Source organism: Pholcus phalangioides, unplaced genomic scaffold (assembly GCF_987345545.1).
Source record: "Pholcus phalangioides strain wild (caught in Gottingen) unplaced genomic scaffold, Ppha-v1.0 ptg000021l_1, whole genome shotgun sequence".
Classification (NCBI taxonomy): domain Eukaryota; kingdom Metazoa; phylum Arthropoda; class Arachnida; order Araneae; family Pholcidae; genus Pholcus; species Pholcus phalangioides.
In genome coordinates, this window is record NW_028301614.1 from 3,013,687 (window position 1) to 3,032,321 (window position 18,635).

At 35.2% G+C, this 18,635-nt stretch overlaps 1 protein-coding gene across 3 annotated transcripts in view; it reads left to right on the forward strand.

The window, feature by feature from the left end:
- The window catches only part of glu (structural maintenance of chromosomes 4-like protein gluon), a 57,432-nt gene that overhangs the window by 3,722 nt on the left and 35,075 nt on the right, over window positions 1-18,635 (forward strand). For 2 of the 3 annotated variants that reach the window (XM_089248923.1, XM_089248922.1), the window contains exons 2-8: window positions 3,865-3,960; window positions 7,058-7,200; window positions 9,241-9,432; window positions 10,555-10,731; window positions 12,916-13,080; window positions 14,305-14,432; window positions 17,895-18,035. In XM_089248923.1, coding sequence (XP_089105049.1) covers window positions 3,876-3,960; window positions 7,058-7,200; window positions 9,241-9,432; window positions 10,555-10,731; window positions 12,916-13,080; window positions 14,305-14,432; window positions 17,895-18,035 — 1,031 coding nt within the window. In that variant the 5' untranslated portion in view covers window positions 3,865-3,875. The remainder of the gene's footprint in view (window positions 1-3,864; window positions 3,961-7,057; window positions 7,201-9,240; window positions 9,433-10,554; window positions 10,732-12,915; window positions 13,081-14,304; window positions 14,433-17,894; window positions 18,036-18,635) is intronic. The other variant, XM_089248924.1, reaches the window with a different exon arrangement.

Below are 18,635 nucleotides of genomic sequence, written 5' to 3' on the forward strand. Positions count from 1 at the left end.
GCACTTTCCTAGCTGTTGTTCCTTGGTCCCAAATTTGCTGCCATTTCTGGAGGGTTGCTTGTTTAAGTTGTCGCTTCAGGAGCGTTAGTGGGAAAGGGTTATCAAGTTTATTGTCACAGTTGATTGCAGCTTTGGCTAGTGAGTCTGCTCTCTCGTTTCCAAGATTACCTACATGGGCCTTGGTCCAACCTAGGAAAATGTTTGGGTTATTTAATAGACGCTGCCTTAATACACGTACTATTGTGTTTCTATTTGTTGGATCTAGAAGTGCTTGAAGGGAGGAGCGGCTATCAGTTATTATTAAAACTCGCTCTTCTGCTCCCGTTGCGTATTGTGCAGCTGCTTTTATCGCTAACAATTCTGCTTGGAAGTTACTATTGTTTTTATCTAGCGCTGCTTGCCACGTTTGCTTTTCTGTATTGTTTGTGTATACACAATAGGCTGCCCTGACGCCTTCATCGGTTTTGGAGCCATCTGTGTATATGTGGGTGTTTGCTAGTTTTATATCGTGGCTGTCAATCGAAATTTGATTGGGGATAGTTGAGCAGGAGGGGTGGTGGTGCCAGCCATGCTCCCGTGCTTCAAAGTTATTGGGGTCAAAGTCTAGAAGTTCTGGTTGAATGTTTCTCCTAAACCTAACTGCGTTTATGTAGACTGCTTCCATTTGGAGCTTTAGGTGTAGTGGGCAGTTGCCCGTGAACACTTGGAGTCCGAGCGTAGCTGTTGTGTCATAGGCTCCGGTTATTGTTAAAAGAAATTTCCTCTGTGCACTATCTAAAGCCTGTTGTGTTTTTTTGGTTGGATGTCTATACCAAGCTGAGGCGCCATGGGTCAAGAATCTCTCGACCACCGTCTTGTAGATAGTGTTCCTAATGCTTTGTGAGATGCCCCAGGATTTTCCTGCTATTTTAGTTAGTTTAAAATGGAAGCGAGTCGCTTTTAGTTTGCGTTCATTGATGTGTGATTGCCAGTCGTTATGCATTGAATATTTTTACCATTAATTTTGATCCTAGGGGGATATTTATTTTTTGTGAAACAGAGAAATTGTGTTTTTTCTGTTGAGATTTTGAGGTTATGTTCATTAAGCCAATTCGAAAAATCGTTAAGAATTTTAGTTGCCTTTGTCGCTAGCTGTGATACATTTACTGACCCTATCACAAAGGCAAAGTCATCAGCGAAGGCTTGGATATGGGCATCTTCCGGGAGGGGGGTTTTTAGGGCTTGATTGGCCACAAGATTCCATAAAGCTGGTCCGCTACACGAACCCTGTGGACAGCCAATATCCTGTTTTCTAACCGCCAGGCCTTCCGGTGTTGTGATTAAGACATGTCTATTTGCTAGGAGGTCCGAAAACATTGATTTAATATTGTTAGGGAGGGGAGCTTTGGACAGTTCTTGGTTTATTGAGGTTCCGAACAGTCAGGTTCCGAAAGCATGCTGAAAAGCCATCAAGAGTGAAACAGATGTAAACAAAGAAACTGCCAACACAGAAAACAAAATGAAGAATAGCAATAAACAACATTGAAATTAAACGTGGCATTCTTAGACTGAATATGAGATCATGATTAAAAACATTATATTCTAGACTAAAACTGGGATCAAGATAAAAAATGGAGCAACATATTAAATAAATGATGATTTTAAATAAATATTCTATGGGTTGAAAATAATATTTCCTTGAATAAAAACTCTAGGTCATAAATAAATATTCTCCTGGAAATTTAAAGCACGATTCCAGAATAAAAAAGATTAAAGCACAGAGAACCATGTGTACTATAGCTGTTCTTCAACTTTATAACGCATGGTGAGATTAAAACCCATTGACATGGGTTTAGTTGGTAAGTGATTTAGTGGTTCATAATTGGGCAAAACGTGAACAGCATAATTAAGCTTGTCCCGTGAAGGACCATCATTTCAACTTCTTTCGGGGAAGTGGGGGGGAGGCAAAACACATGTACTCAATGTAAGTATATTTATACACTGCTGGCCACCCAAATTGCAACACCAAGAAAGACAAGAGATATCGCAACAATATTTATTTTGTAGATAACATGTTGACCAAACATCAAATGATTAAATTACTAGACTTCTGTGAAGTGTGGTTCCTGCCAAAATCAGTAGCCAGAGTAGCCGCCATTGTTGGAGATCACCGCTGCCACACGCCTCGGCATTGATTCAAAGAGACTTTGGATGTGTTCTTGGGGTACAGCAGACCAAACAGCTTCCACGCGTTGCCAAAGTTGATCTGGTGTGGCAGCTGGGGATGTAATCTGGGTCAATCGTTGAGCAACCATGGACCACATGTTTTCTATCGGCGAAAGATCCGGAGAGCGAGCTGGCCAGGAAAGCAATTCAATCTGGCGATTGACGAAGAACCTTTGGACAATGCGTGCCACGTGTGGTCGCCAATTATCCTGTTGAAATATGGCTGTGGGCAAGCCCTGAAGGTAAGGAAGGACAACTGGCTCCAACACCTCTGAGATGTAGCGCTGGCTTTTTAAAGTACCGGCAATGCGTACTAGAGGAGTGCGAGAGTGATATCCAATACCGCCCCATACTATAATACCCGGTGCAGGACCAGTGTGGCGGTGCATAACGCAGCTGTTCAGCATCCTCTCTCCACGGTGTCTCCAGACTCGAATCCAACCATCGTGGTGTTGCAGACAGAAGCGTGACTCGTCAGTAAAGACAATTTCATTCCATTGTGCCGTCCACATCCTTCTTTCATCGCACCATTGGCGGCGGAGACGTCTGTGGTTCTGCGTCAAGGGTAGACGAAGCAATGGACGTCTTGCGGACAGACCACTCTGCTGTAAACGGCGTCGAATGGTATGCGCAGACACTGGATGATGCGGTACAGACTGAATGTGCTGTGCTATGGTTCGTGATGTGGCTGAGCGATCCGTCACTGCCATTCGCACAATACGGCTGTCATCACGTGAAGTGGTGCACTGAGGTAGATGCGATTGAACACGTCGGTCCGTCGTACCCTCCTGCATCCAACGATCACATATCCGCATTACAGTTGTTTGGTTTCGTCCAACACGACTACCTATTTCCCTGAAAGATAATCCACAATCTCGGTAGGCCACTATCCTTCCTCTGTCAAACTCGGATACTTGATCAAAAGATGATCTCTGTTTTCTACGAGGCATAATTGATAGTTTTTTTGAAAAAACCACAAGAAAAACACAATTGCCGTACTTCAAATTGTCGAAATCTCCAAGCCTTAAATAGCGCTTTGAAGTGGCGCCACAGGCGCGCGTGATGTGCGTCTGCGCTGAAATTCTAATCATTTGCATATCTCACCTCCGCTAATGCATGGTGTAAATTTCATATTATTTGCATGCTTCCTTCAGGGTGTTGCATTTACGGTGGCCAGCAGTGTATATACCATTTTTAGTGTATTTTCAAAAGCGAGGAATGCCCCCCCCCCCCCACTAAATGATGGGCCTGGTCCCGTGGTTCATGCTGTTCTTTCCCATTTTTCTATGATTTTGAATTCAAATATCTCATCGAATATTGCACTTAAAATGTGGATTTTTTTCTTTTTTGCTGAGCTCAAGAGAGACAGGGCAACAACTTTCTGATTGGATTTCTAAGACTGGGTGACCAAATAAAAAGTTTTTATTTTAATAACCATACAACCCCTTGTAATATTAATGACGTATGCCTGTTATTTGGATACTTTTTCCAATGAGAAGTATGCATCTAAAATCAACAATTCACAAATTTTTCCAGCATGGAGGGGCTTTCCTATGCTTTGTAAGGTATGTAAATGCATATGTGTTCCATTTTTTTTATTTTTGTTTACTTACAGTTTAGATTTTGACTATTGAGTAAAATTTTTTCTCTCCTATTAAGAAGCTAAGCATATGGCAATGGATGCTGACGAAAACAGCGAAATTAATGAATCTGCCATAAACACATCTTTCACAGAGGATCAGGATGGAGGAATAAGTGAGTGAAATTTTTTTAACAGATTTTGTATCTGTAGCAAATTTGTTTGTAAAGATTTGTCTTCATTGGTATATCTGAGACGCTAGACTGTTGCACGCAGTGAAATCTGATTAAGAATTTATCTTTTTAAGAGTTTTTTCATTTATATGTGTTTTGTGGTCTAAATAGCAATATTAAGCAGTATTCACTGCATAGCCGCAACTAGATGCTTGGTCGGCCAGGGTAAGCACGCATATCGATGCCCCCTTCTTGTAATTTTGAAGGAGAGGTTGAATGACAAAGTTTGCATCATCTCTGGTTTGTCACCAGGAGCACCAGATCCACCTCCTATTTTTCCTTATTGTGGCCCCTGTTTCACTGCACCGTTAAATTAATATTTCATTAGTTCGACGAAGAATTATTTTCCCCCATTTTTTTACATCGACCGTTAGCATGAATCTAATCCAGTTATCTATTCCTGCAAAAAAATAAAAATAATGAAAGGAACTGCTTTTCTTGCAGTTGCAGACCTGCCAACTCTCCCGATTTAAGCGGGATACTCCGGATTTTTCATCCTTTCAAAATTAGATTTTACGCGAGCTTTCACGTTGTCGTGGCGGCAATGATTACCGTCGTCGTTAGAAAAAACAGCCATAGAGGACAGCTGAAGTAATTTCCATTGAGCACAGCCTTAAAAAAAGTCTCTGTGACCCCATTTAAGCAACTGGCAAAGACGCGACTTCATTTTTGTAGTGTTTATTGACAATCATTTATCAGGGCATGACCTTGGTTGCCAAAATTCCTGTATAATCATGATTGTATTCCATTAACAGCCATGCGGTAAACACATTTTTATGTCAGCAACTTTGTAATTTGATTTTTTCTAAATCGTTTCTTCCGATTAAACATCTTCAACATCTTCAGAAAGAAAATATAAAACTTTAAGCTATATAAAGCTTTTAAGAGTTAATATACCCAAGATTAGCATTCACTGATGGCATGCACAAAAGAAAACACTTATACTTTATGAACAGTATGTAGATGTGATTTCTCCATTCTGCATGGAAAGACTGACATGGAATTATATTCTGCTCAAGGGCAATGCAGAACTTGCCTTGGGGGGGGGGGGAAGAATGTAACTTTTTCTTAATTGATTAAAAAAAATATTTTTTCGAAATTTTTTTTTGTGAACTTTTTTTTTGATTGAGTCTATGAGTGTCGGGGGGGGGGGGGGTGTACCCCTCTCGGGAGAATTTCTGGATTTTAAAAATTGGTACATCTGCAGTTGGTGAGACTTTTTTGTTTTTCCGACTTCAAGGTACGAATGGGAGCCGATCTCTCGATTAAAAAAAATGTGTCTTCACAGATAGCAATCAGACCTAGAGATGCGAGGTGAGAATATTCTCATAGAATAAGACTATTCTGCAAATATTCTCCTGGATGTAAAAATTGCAGAATAATCCATGATATTCATTTTTCTTGTGAATAATTAAAATATTATACTAATTTTGTTCATATTACTGAATATAACTCTGTTTTCATTGCCAGAAACATTTAAAACAAACACTTTTCGACATAATCATCCTCCCAATGACAATTTTTATTTCGAGACTATACGCGGAATTTCTGAGAAATCAGTTGGCATTTGGTTTAGGACGGGGTGGCCAACAGCTGGCCTGTGAAGGGATTTTGTGTGGCCCATCACAAGATAAAAGTACAGTGAAAAAAAAAAATTGTGATCATTATTTGAACTATCGTTTCCAAAAGCAGATTTCTTAATTAAAAAACTGCTTACAAACTTCTTATTTTTAGTGATGAAATGAATTTAATAATTCACTTAATAATGAAGCAGCTTATACACCGAAGTTGCACCACTGATGTGGCCCGCGATACTATCGCTGACCATTATGTTGGCCCGCGAACAGAAAGAAGTTGGCTACTCTCGTGTAGGACAAGGTTTTCATTGGTTACGTCAATAGGGTTTGCATTCATTGCTTCTGGTAGCATTTCATTCTGCATCAGCTGAGACATTGTTGGGAGTATAATTTCATTTTGATTCACATATTCTTCATCATTTCTTTACAACTGTTCTGCCTAGGGTAGTTTTCATTCTTCTCTGAATTCTCGTCATCAGCGCCACTCCTTCTGGGTTTGTTTCATGCAGTCTTTACCAACTGCTAAGAAATTTCCTCTTCTGTAAATCTGCATCTCCTTGCCATTTCCATAGCACAGGAATATTTCTAAAGAACAAAAAAGTGACAAAAAGTGACAAAATTTCAACAAAGTCGGCCAAAATGACAAAAATACTTGACAGCAAGTGCTGACCGACATCAGATTCTGAAAGTAATATAAGAAGAATGAAAGTAAAAACAGTCTCATAAATGAGGATTACACCATATTAAATGCACAAAGAGAACACGAGAAGAATTTTGATCTTACAAAATCTATTGAGACAATGTTGATAGTATTATATGATGAATGTGTTTTAAAATGTATGGGAGGGTCAGTATGACCCCCTTCCGTCCTTCTAGGCATATTCATTCATATAGCTAAGAAAGATAATGAAAAAAAGCATTGGTGTACAATAAAAACATGATAATTCAGGAAAAGTTTAGAAATTTTTGAGCTTTTGGTTTCATTCTTACTTGAGGTATGGGAGCGGAAAGAGTGTGCCGGGTCACAGAAACCCCATCCATTTTTCTAGTGTTAAGCCCCAAAGCAGAATATGCCGAAATGTGTGGCGTACGTCGCAGAACAACCAGTGCTGTTGCAGAACAATCTGGAAGAATTTTAAGAAAAGTGCAGAAAAACGCTATTATGTATATTCAAATTTTTACCGCAGAACATTTTCAGTCAGCTGAGGACTCGTTGCAGAACATCACAAAACATTCTGCTTTGGGGGTGTGTTAAGATAGATCATTTATCAAAGAAAATACTACAGATAGCTCTTTATGATTATTAATGTTCACATCCTGAAAGGGTCACTTTGAATGATCCGTTTCATGTCAAAGGGCTATAGTGAGCTTGACTTTTTAGAGATTTAAATTCAAGTAATCTTTGGAAATGTACTTTATAGTTAGAAATTTCATCACTCATTTGATTTAATTTATTTTTTCAGGAGTGGGTGACATATATATTCCGCCGCCTCCTCTCCCTGCATTAACCTTTGACTCTACTGGTCCCAGGCTTATGATCACCAATATAGAGAATATCAATTTCAAATCCTATGCAGGAAAGCAAGATTTGGGACCATTCCACAAGGTAAATAGACTTTACTTTGCTATGAAATGACTAAATATATTTAAAAAATACATATCTCTTTCATGATATGCAATGTTAGGGAACATGAACACCAAACAAGAATACAGTGATATCTCGACTTGCAACAGTAATTTTTTTCAAGGCTAATGTCTGAAAAGTGAACTTTTCCAATGGAAATGATGCTCACTTTTCAAGAGCAGAAGGGTGGTAAAGTCACAAATTTTCTTTATTCTTTCTTATCAATTCATTTTTTTTTCTTTGTACAACTCTCAGGGGGAACATTTCTCTCGAAGAATGTGACATCAAAAGCCTTCAAGCTCTGCTCAAAAATGCATCTAATTGAGATAAATAATTTTCTAGGACAAAAGCATATAAATGTGGGGGTGACGCAAGTTTTGTGGGGTATCAGTAAACAAATATTGCCGTATATCCTACTGACTACACATAAAATAAATGAATATATAAATCATGTCATGTTGATGAAAGGCTGCAGCAAATTTTGCAGTTTTTTTTTTTTTTTTTTTGAGATATCAGATAGCATATAAAATGCAAATAAAAAGATCTCAATTTTTCTTTTATAATGTGACAACCTTTTACATTCCTTAAAATTACATTGGTGATGATGCATTAAACACCAAAAATTTGTATATGTAGTTAATAGGATGAGATCCCCCCCCCCTCCCCACAAAGTTGCAAATCTCATGCGAGTTCATTATAACTGCAGATTTTAGACAGGTAATCACTGTATATAATGAACTGTTATCAATAAGAAGTTCATTAATGGAATTTATAAAACTTTTGGAAGGAATTATTTTGCCTAGAAATAAATACATGAAACACCTACATAGCTGCCAAGTCTCCCGAATTTTTTGGGAATCTCCCGAATTTTAGCTTCATCGCTCGATCTCCCGAAAAGTTCTTAAATCTTCCGAATTTTTACGAAAATCACAAAAATCCCTAATTGTCCCTAAAAATTCCCTACTTCATTAAAAAAAATCCCCGCTTATGAAAACAGTCCCTAAGGAATTTCTTGTGGGGCATGAAGCCTCTTTTTTTTCCCTTTCGAAATGACGTCACACGTCGTAAATGGGGAAATTCCCTTTTTAAGGAAGTTTTACAAAACCTCTGATGGTAACAAGAAAGTTGTTTGTCTTATCATGCAGGGAAATGGCTTAGCAGCCAATAGTCCTGGATAATAATTGAAGATTATAGTGACGCGCATATGGTCAAAATTTCTTTTGTTGAAGTTACGTACGCGCAATATAACAAAGCATGAATAATGATAAGCAAAAACATATTTAATCAATTTTAAAGATACTTATTCCGATGAATTTCCTTTCATCAAACGTTCCAGAAGAGGGCCGACTTTTCCTTTTTGTACAAGTTGTGTTACGGACATAAACATCGGTCATGGAAAGACTGCCATCATCACTCGTGAAATGAAAAAAAGCAAGTGTCACAAAAAGTCAGTGTTCTCCAAAAATTGACGGTGTTTTCCTTCATCTTCCGATGATTTTGGGGTCATTCGCGCAGAATGTTTGTTCACAGCGTTTCTGATTGAACACAATATTTATTTTTACATCATTGAAGTTTTGGCCTCCGATTTCAGTTGTTTTTTGAGTAGGGATTTTATTCCCTATGCTTTACCTTTTATGTTTGGAAAATCCCTATTTTATTTGGAAAAATCCCTATTGTATTTATTAGGGAGTGGTTTTAGCATAAAATACGGGTTTGCGCGAAAATCTCCCGAATTTTCATTTTCAAAAGTTGGCAGCTATGCACCTATATAACTAATACAAAAAGACCAGCAATGGAATAAAGGTGCTATTGTTGTAGATGGAATATATTAACACTGTAAACTGCACCTGGACCACAGAGTAATATCATTATAAAGACTATCGTATAGAATTTGACTTTATGTATTTTCTATAAAATACTGTTATGCATGTATCTCAAAACTAGGTGTGATTACATAGATAAATATCCACATGTGCTAGACATATGTTTATGTTAATAACATTAAAAATTGTGTTTTTTTAGAATTTCACATCAATCATTGGACCCAATGGCAGTGGTAAATCTAATGTGATTGATGCCATGCTTTTCGTATTTGGATATAGAGCACAGAAGATACGTTCAAAGAAAGTTGGAGTTTTGATACATAACAGCGATCATTTCCAGCATTTGGAAAAATGCACAGTTAGAGTGCACTTCCAAATGATCATTGATAAGGTATACTAATATAATTTTTGAAATTACTGTTAAGGGGCCGTTCAAGTATTATGTAAGCAAATGTTTAGTCATTTTTGACCCCCCCCCCCCCCTCCCCCCGTCAGCAAAATTTTGTCATCAGCTCTGCCCCTCTGAATCCTAACTCATATTTTCATGAAAGGTTGTTGATGATGTAAGCATTATGCAAACCCCCCCCCCTTGTCATGAAAAGTCAGCAAATCGGAAACCCCCTCCCCCCCATTGATGATTACATAATACATGAACAGCCCCTATCCTGTATCTCGGATCTAATCTTTCTATAGGAAATAATGAAGATCATGTTAGTTTGTTCCACTCCTTCAAAATAAATGATAAGAGATAATGTTTAATTCAATAAATTTGAGTGAGGCAGTTTAGTGTATTCTATGCAGAATGAAAGTTTTGCTCTAGTATCAAGAAAAGACTCTGATCATCGTCATTGAATATAAAGAACCTGAATGTTGAATATACGTTTTTCCTCCGGATGCTTTATGGTTGATCATTGAATACTTTCTCACAAGATTATGTATTTTTGATGAATAGAGTTTTCACCTTTAACATTATCATAAGTTTAAGACATGTTGGCTGGTAGCACAGGGGAAAAAGTTATTTCCTGGTTTGACAAATCAAAATATTTTAAATTTACCAAATTTCTTATGAGTGAAGAATCTCCCCCCCCCCCCTCCCACATTCCATATCAGGGTTTAAGTTGGATAAAAAATTCCTTTTGCAAAAATGGGGGGAAAAGCTTTAGCAAAATGTTACAATGCTAATGTAATGATTTATGGTTGGATGTCTATTGGTTTTGTACCTCCTGTATGAATTTTTTCAAAAATGGTTGCTACTTCTTTCGCATTTTGCAAAAAATGCGACCCTAGCTTAAACCCTGTTCCATATAGCACTTTTGCATTTTTATATATATTGCTTATATATTTTATATTTTTTTCCTGGTTTCTGGCATCATGCAATGGTCTGCAAGTTGAGATTAGCCCAAAGGCGATGTTCAGCTCTTAACTATTTATGTTTTCCTGTTAGAGTTCTAGTTTTTTTTCCGATAAAAGATGATAAAATGCATTGTATACATTCTATGGTTTCATTTCACAGGGTCTTCATGACTTTGAAGTTGTACCAAATTCAAAGTTCTGGATAGGAAGAACAGCATACAAGAACAATTCGTCCATTTATGAAATTGATGGCAAGCAAGTTCAGTTCAAGGAAGTTGGCAGGCGTCTACGTTCTTATGGGATAGATTTGGACCACAATCGTTTCTTAATCTTACAGGTAATGTGTTGCCATTGAGAAATACTCATCCATGATTCCATATACACATGTAGAATCAGGATTGTCAGATTGGTTTGTATTTTATGATGCCATGTTATGATGTCACTAGTTATAGTTGAACCTTGTCTGTAAAACTGCATAACATAACATGACATACTGCTTTACACAAAATATATAGTTAGTCCAGAATGAAAATCAAAACATCTTCAAATTTTAGTAGAAAACACAAAATTTCATGAACCTGGAATAATTGTCTTGGGGCTATCACTTCAATTAAGCTGTATTATTATTTTTCAATGAGAATACTTGTGGATGTTTCATTCAGTAAACTGGATAAATATAACTCATGTTATATTTTGATTTATTAAGTAAATATTTCAATGAAGTGTTAATATTTATTAATAAAGAATACTTCATCAGTTTTCTTTTGCAATTTTTCTAAGTATCCAGAGAATAGTAGTGCTTATCTTTCATGCCTTTTGAAAAGAATTTTGTTGTGTACAGCATTTTTGTATGCAGCTTCCTGAGACAGAAAGTATTATAGCTGAACAAGAAAATAAAGGTACTAAGTGTGGAGGGGACATAAATGAGGTGAAATGAACAACTGCATTAGCATCTGCATATACAAGACTGCATGCGAGAAATCCCATTACTGCAGGGCCAGTTGACTAAAAATGGTCACTTAAACTTATACTGGATGAGGTTCTCTTACTTTCCATGTATTGTGGTGTTTTCCAAATATAAAAAAAACTGCACACAGCTTGCTAATCAGTTGTAATCATTTGAGCATACAAAAATATAATCCAATCAATTAATGATACATCTATCCTAAGACTGGTTTTCTCCTATGCTGAACAGCCCCACTACTCTTAGCCAAGGGTTATAAGCCAAGCAAAGCTAAATTTCTTCCTCATAATACATGGCCAAATATGGGCTCTTACTTCTTTACATGTGTTTGTATCATTATACAAGGGGGTTATAAAATAACTTCACCAATGTGTGAGCTCATAGCCACAGCAATAAATCAGCAGATGTGAATAAAATTCAAGAAATACGTATTTTGAAGTATACGCTCGAATATGGGATGAAAAACCTAGCTCTTACAGCAACAAAATTTTAAAAAATTGCAATAGTAACACTCGCTTTTATGCATTGCAAAGCAATCAGTGCAGCAAAACTGTAAATTGTGTTGGAACAGTATCTGTAGCATGATAAATGTCAGCACTAGACATGGAAAAAGAAACATAAGGTAACAAGTGCAGCTCACATTGCTTCCACAGAAAATCCCCACTAAGAGGTTAGCACACCAACCCCTGTTATGATGTCACTTGGAAGATCTTGGTAAGATCTTTCTTTGTCTGCATCCGGCACCAGCGTTTATGATGCTACAGTTACGTTCCAACATCATTCATGGTTTTCACTGTGATGAACATTTAGCAACACATAAAAGTGAGTGTTGCCATTTAATTTTTCAAAATATTCGTAATGTTACTGTAACAGAGCTATGGGTTAATTTTCCCTTTTTTATTTTCAGGCACATATTTGAAACACCTGTATTTCAAATTATATTCACATTCATTGACTTTTGCTGCTGCTAGAGGTACATATCTGGCAAAGTTACTTAATGACTGCCCTGTACTTATGAAACATAGGAATTTTTGAATTTAAATCAAAACACTGGGAATTTCATATGCATGCTAGATTACAATGCAATTTTTTTGCAGATTCTTGGCTAATCCATCTTACAGCATACATGATTGCATGTATTTCAAGTGGAGCTTGCGTGCTTCAAACATTTTTCATTCAAAATAATTTGAATGCTTTGGAAAAAAAGTCATGTAGTTATTGTGTTTGCTAAACTACACTACTGTTCTTGATATGAATTTCCTACTGAAATACTGTAGCATATGTAACTTGCATCACTATCACAAGTCCCACATGCACCTCGTCCATATTCTTGTGTAGAACTTCTGGCATGCATGTTTGAATTAAGTGTATCTGTGTTGTGAATCTAACATGAAGCTTGTTTTTGTTTAATGCGTTTTATAGTGCTGCCATCTACTACCTATTTTTCAAACTATGAGTGGAGTGTAAAGATTTTACCATTTTAGGCCTGTTGCTCTGCTACGTATCACTGATATTTTCACTTTTATCTTTTTTAAAACATATCTTCTATTTTAATAGGGTGAAATAGAGTCAATATCGATGATGAAACCAAAAGGTTCAGATAAAAATGATGATGGGATGCTTGAGTTTTTAGAAGATATAGTTGGTTGTAACCGATTTATAGAACCCATAGAAAAGTTGTCTGGCCAGGTTGAAAATTTGACTCAGATTAGAACAGAAAAGGTAAGCCATACTTTTATATCATTAGTAAATTGTTTTTAAAAATCACTTTCATCCATGTCTGTTTTGTAGCCAAATTAAACTCAGATTTTCCTTGCTTAAATTTTTGTTTTATAGGTCATAAGTTAAAAGTATCACATTGATTTATCTTCCTTTTTTTTTTTTGGCAAAAACACAAGTAGAAACTGACACAAAAGACAAAAAATTTGTACAAAAATACAGAAACAAAAACACACACATAAATACATAAACTATAAACATTGACGCTGTGATCCCAAGGGACTAAGGTGTCCTTCCAGTAGGTCTACAAAAAGTAAGCTATTGTCTGTTGGCATATGGCGGCCATCATTCATTTTTCAAGGATTTTTATAATATGTTATTATTAAAATAATCGTTTATCTTTTTTATTCCAATATAAAGTAGCACAATGAAGTAGTTAATATCAAGTTAATGTGTACATTTACATTTTATCTTATTAGTATAACCGGTATTTGAATACACATTTTCCTTTATTTTCCCCCTTTTTTTTATCAATATATAGTTTTAAATATACTCATGCAATAACATACAGCAGAGAAAAAAAAGGAACAAAAAACACAAAAAACATGTATATTTATATTTACACTGTGCAGTGATTGCAAAGATCAACTTAGCACAAAAATGTCATTTTTAAAAAAAATATTAGTCAAAGTTACTAGTAAGCAAAAAATGATTTACAGAACTTCTTTTTAAATGGTTCAAAAAAGCAAAGAGGATTTTAACTTAGAAGAGAAGATATAATACTTTCCCTCCTGACGATTTTTTTAAATACTAAAAAACACCCTATAAGAATGTCCATCATAAAATTTAGGAGAGAATTATTAGTTGTACCTACACATTGAAGAAAGGTAAATTTTTTCCGATAAGGTTTAGATAGGATTGCAAAGAAATTTGTAAAAATTTGTGTTTTAAATCAAGTTGAAAATTTGTTGTAGGCATACTTTTCTGAAATTGGTATTCATTATAAGCAATCAAAATAGCATAGATAAACTATACGAAATTCATGAGACGTAGAAAAACTTTTTTATATGTAAAAATTTGTAATATCTGTTTTTGTAATAAGAGAGCCCAACTATATATCAAAAGGGGGTAAGAGAAAGATTCTGATATGAGAAAGAGATATCATTGTTTCTCCAAATCTATCTTGAATAAACTGACATGATTTTTTAAACTTTATTTCTTCACCAGTTTAATCGTATGAAGGGTGTGGAAAAAGAAAAGCAAGAGATTGAAGCAGCAAGAAATGAAGCAGTTGAATTCATCAAAATGGAAAATCAGATTACAATGTTGGAAAATACCAATCTTCAATTGAAGCTGTAAGTTAAATATCACATATTGGGACAGATTATAAATTTTTATTCGTTTATCATCTTAGAGCTGACTAAACTGCAAGTCATATAACATGCAGTTATAGGCTCTGAGTGACTGAAGTGACGCAACTGCAATCAAAAGAGGCAAGTTAATGAAATATCTTAATAAATTTTCATTTTAGATATACAATATTGGTATTATTGGTGTGGTCCCTTAAATTTTTATGAGAAGGAAAACTATTTTAACATTTTTTGATTCTCATGCAGATTTTAGAAAGCTTTTAATATAGTAGTTGTTTGATTAATTTTGTCCTTTAATCCAACTGAATACAGTGATACCTTGGCTAACAAAGAATTCATTCCAGAATCTCATTTGTTAAACAAAAAGTTAGGTTTAGGTTTAATCCTATTAAGTTTCTACACAAAATTCTTTAATTGGTTTATTTAGTGCATCCTTTTTTAATGAATTTTCCAGGGCTCTCACTTGCCCTACTTTTCCTACTAAATTTGCGTAACTTTTTTTCAATGAGAAGGGAATCATCACGGGTGAAAAATCTACAAGCTGCTACAATTTCTGACGTCTACTACATTTTGCTACAATTTCCAGCCGTTTGTCACTTTTTGCTACAGAACTGCTGAAACTCTTCAATTCTGCACCATCTTTCACCAAAAACAAAACTTTCCCTCAAGAAACTTTGAAGTTGTGTCACAATAGAAGCAGACTTTTCGATAACATCATTTGTCCTTCCCGCAATTTTATTTCTTAGGGCCACACGTGGAATTAGCTTGAGGCCTCCTCCTCCCCAGGATTTGGCACCCAGACTTCAGACAATGTATAAAATGGGGTCAAACTATGTGAATTTGCTATTCATTCGCAGAACAACGGAAAAAAACGTCATTCCCTGTTGCCAGCTATATTTTATGAAAAAAAGTTGACTCCTTTGATTTATACGTTCCTTACATTAATTATTTTTTAAATTGCATCAATTTTCTCTGGCTGACTGTACTTCACAAAATATTTGTGTATCCTTTAACATAACAGAAAAGTTTGCGAAAGAACATATCACACTGGAAAAACAGCAATGACAAATCCCTGTTCACCATCAGGAGTAGCGACACAAAAGCTGTCAATAAATTCAAAGTGTTTATGATCATGGAATAAGTGAAAAATAAGAAGTGAAAACAGATGTACTCGGATTGAAATTTTTTTGTGAAAATAGAACCATTCTATTAAATTTCAAGTAGTTTTTATTTCTATAGTTTAAATTAAAAATGATTTAATTAATTTTAATTTTAATGTTTAAATTACTATGGTTTAAGTTTAAAAAAATTTAAGTCTATAGTTTTTAACCACTCTATTAAATTTCTTAGAATTTCTAATAAATATTCTAAGAATGACCCAGCAAAAGAAGTTATCTCAAAGTATATGTTGAATCAAACTAAGGTAATGATCAAAATAACTCAAAAAGGAACACTTATCATTTTAAATATGAAATGGGTAAATTCTGGTAAAAGAAGCAAGATCAAACATTCAAAAATGTGTGAAACTAAAGAGTACAAAAGTACAATTTGGCTGGAGTCAGCAGCAAAAACAAGAAAAATAATTACTTATATGATGAATGTTTCAAGTGTCTCCTCTGGCTATTTTTTTTAAATAGTGCCAAAAGCTAAATCTAAAAACTAATTTTCAAATTATTTTTGAAATCTGAAGTACCATATTTTAAAATGTTTCTATGTTTTAAAAGGCTCTCATTTGTTGATATTGTAGAGAATGCAAAAATATATAAATATCAAGAATTCTCAATTTTTTTTTTTATTGTTTGGACATTTAAAAATAAATTATTTCTTCTAGAGGAATTCCTCTATGTATTTTGTGCCTTGGGGGGGGGGGGAGCACCCCCCCCCCCTTCTGAGTTTCTGAGTTGAGATAACACTTTTTTTTTAAAGTAAAAAGTAATCTTGCGTATCCTACTGCATATATAAAAACTGTAAATAAAAATATGTATATAAAAACTGTATTTTATTATGTGTACTTCCAAAAAGTGCTACAAAACTGATAAATGCTGCTACAGAAACAACATTTTTGCTGCTACAAAAATCAAATTTAAATTTTCTACCACTACCATCAAAATATTGCCAAATAATACAAATGTTGTAGAGTCCAATTAACCTTTTACCAACCGAATTAAGATTTGAATTGATTTTCTTAATTTTCTGTTATTTTCCCTTCCGATCCTTTAGTTTAGAGATACCAACCATAGAATCCCTGGGGAAAAAAATATTCTGTATGTTTTCTGAACTTGCCCATATCCATAGAAACGATATTAAAATTAAAAACAAAAAAATGAAAAAAAAAAACTTTATTCTTCCTTGAAAATAAGCTATTTAAAAAGTTATATTTGTGACATAAGCGAAATGAATAATATTTTTGCTCTGTGAATAAGTTTTGAATTAAGGTTGCTCTGTGAAAGGCTTAAATTGATGTTCCGGATTGGGAACATTAGCCATTAAAAGATTAATGATTCTGCCAAAGCAGAAGCTGTATTGTCTTTTCAGGTTGTTTGTCGACTATTTGATTCATTAATTTTTTCATTTGCTTAGTTTGAGGGTTCATAAACTCGTTTTTCTACTCCATTGGTCTTGGACTATTCATTATACAGTTACTTACATTCATCATTCAAAATTTTGGTGTACATTTTGTGTATAGGTGAAACAACAGTTTTCCTAACAAAGCAGATTCTAGGCTTTGTGACAAGTTCTGCAAAGAACTAGAAATGAGAAATGAAAGTGTTTCATTTGACGAAAAACGATCTTGCTGACATCGAACAGTATAATGTAAACAAATCCCTTCAAAAAAATGGATGGCACATTATTTACATTTGCCTTGTAATTTACACATTTTGCACTGTGCTTTTGAAAGGCATCTCAAAGGAGTGTCATTCTTAAAACAGATGTCTTCATAGTTTGCTGTGCATACAAGAAAAAGAGTTGACAAACTGGACTTCAAAAGGCTCCTTGAAAAAAAAAAGTATTATATATTGTGAGGAGAGACAGAAATCTGTGGTTGCTATTATGTGGTTTTGGCCCAAAGTTGTTTTTGCTACCAAGTCATTTCTGCCATTTTGCTTTGGCTCAAGATATTATTGAAGATATTATAGGATACTGAAATAGTGCTATGAAGAGAGAAAAAAAAAATGTAATGTAGTTTTTTTTAAAATAAATTTAAAAATTTTTTAAGAATAAGTCATTTTTTGTTTGTTTTTTCACAAGGCTATGATGTCTTAGGGGAGTGTACCCTCCCCTGTCCTATTTTTTCTAATTTTTAAATATATTTGTTATCTGAATCCATATATGTTGCCCAAGGCTGAAAAAGAAATCGTTATTAGCCAAAAACTTATAAGCTGAGATATCACTGTAGTATACTACTATCTAATGATGTTAGAAATTTCTTTTTTCTAATTTCTGCAGATTAAAAGGAGAGGAAGATTTGGAAGCAGCCTCTGAAGTGAGAGAGACAGTGAAAAGAAAACTTATTGATCTCAGTGAAAAGCAAGACAAGTTAAAATGTGTTCTGATGGCAAAGGAAAAGGAGCAGGAAGAAATCAAAATGTATGTATTTTCATCTTGAATTATTAAGTATGCATTTTCTAGACACTACAACCATTAAAAATGATGAATGAAATATTTATAATCAAAACATTCATATATGTTTTAACATAAAATGGATGTTTGTTTTCAGAGGAATAGATAGTTTTTCGAGGATGTCACTCTCCGCTATCCATAAAGGTTTTTAACAGCTGGCTGATGTGAAGATATTTTTTGGAAAGAGGGAAAATTCAACTGCCCCTGTGGAGAAATGAACCCACATCCTTTCACTTTCTGGGTGAATGCCCTAGACCACTAGACTCCAGAGGCAACAAATATCTGAATCGTTCTTCGGAGCTTGTGTGCACTGAACGGTGCAGTTGAATTTTCTCTCTTTTCAAAATATATCTTCGCATCAGCCAGCTGGTAAAAACCTTTGTATGGATAGCAGAAAGTGACATCATCCTTGGATAAGTCGCTATCTGGGGGCATTTTCAGCCATTGTGAGCTTTGGCCTGAGTTAGATCCGACCGTCCATGTACGATCCTGTTCAGTGCACACGAGTTGCAAAGAAAGATTGAAATATGTGTAGCCTCTGGAGTCTAGTGGCCTAGGGCTTTCACC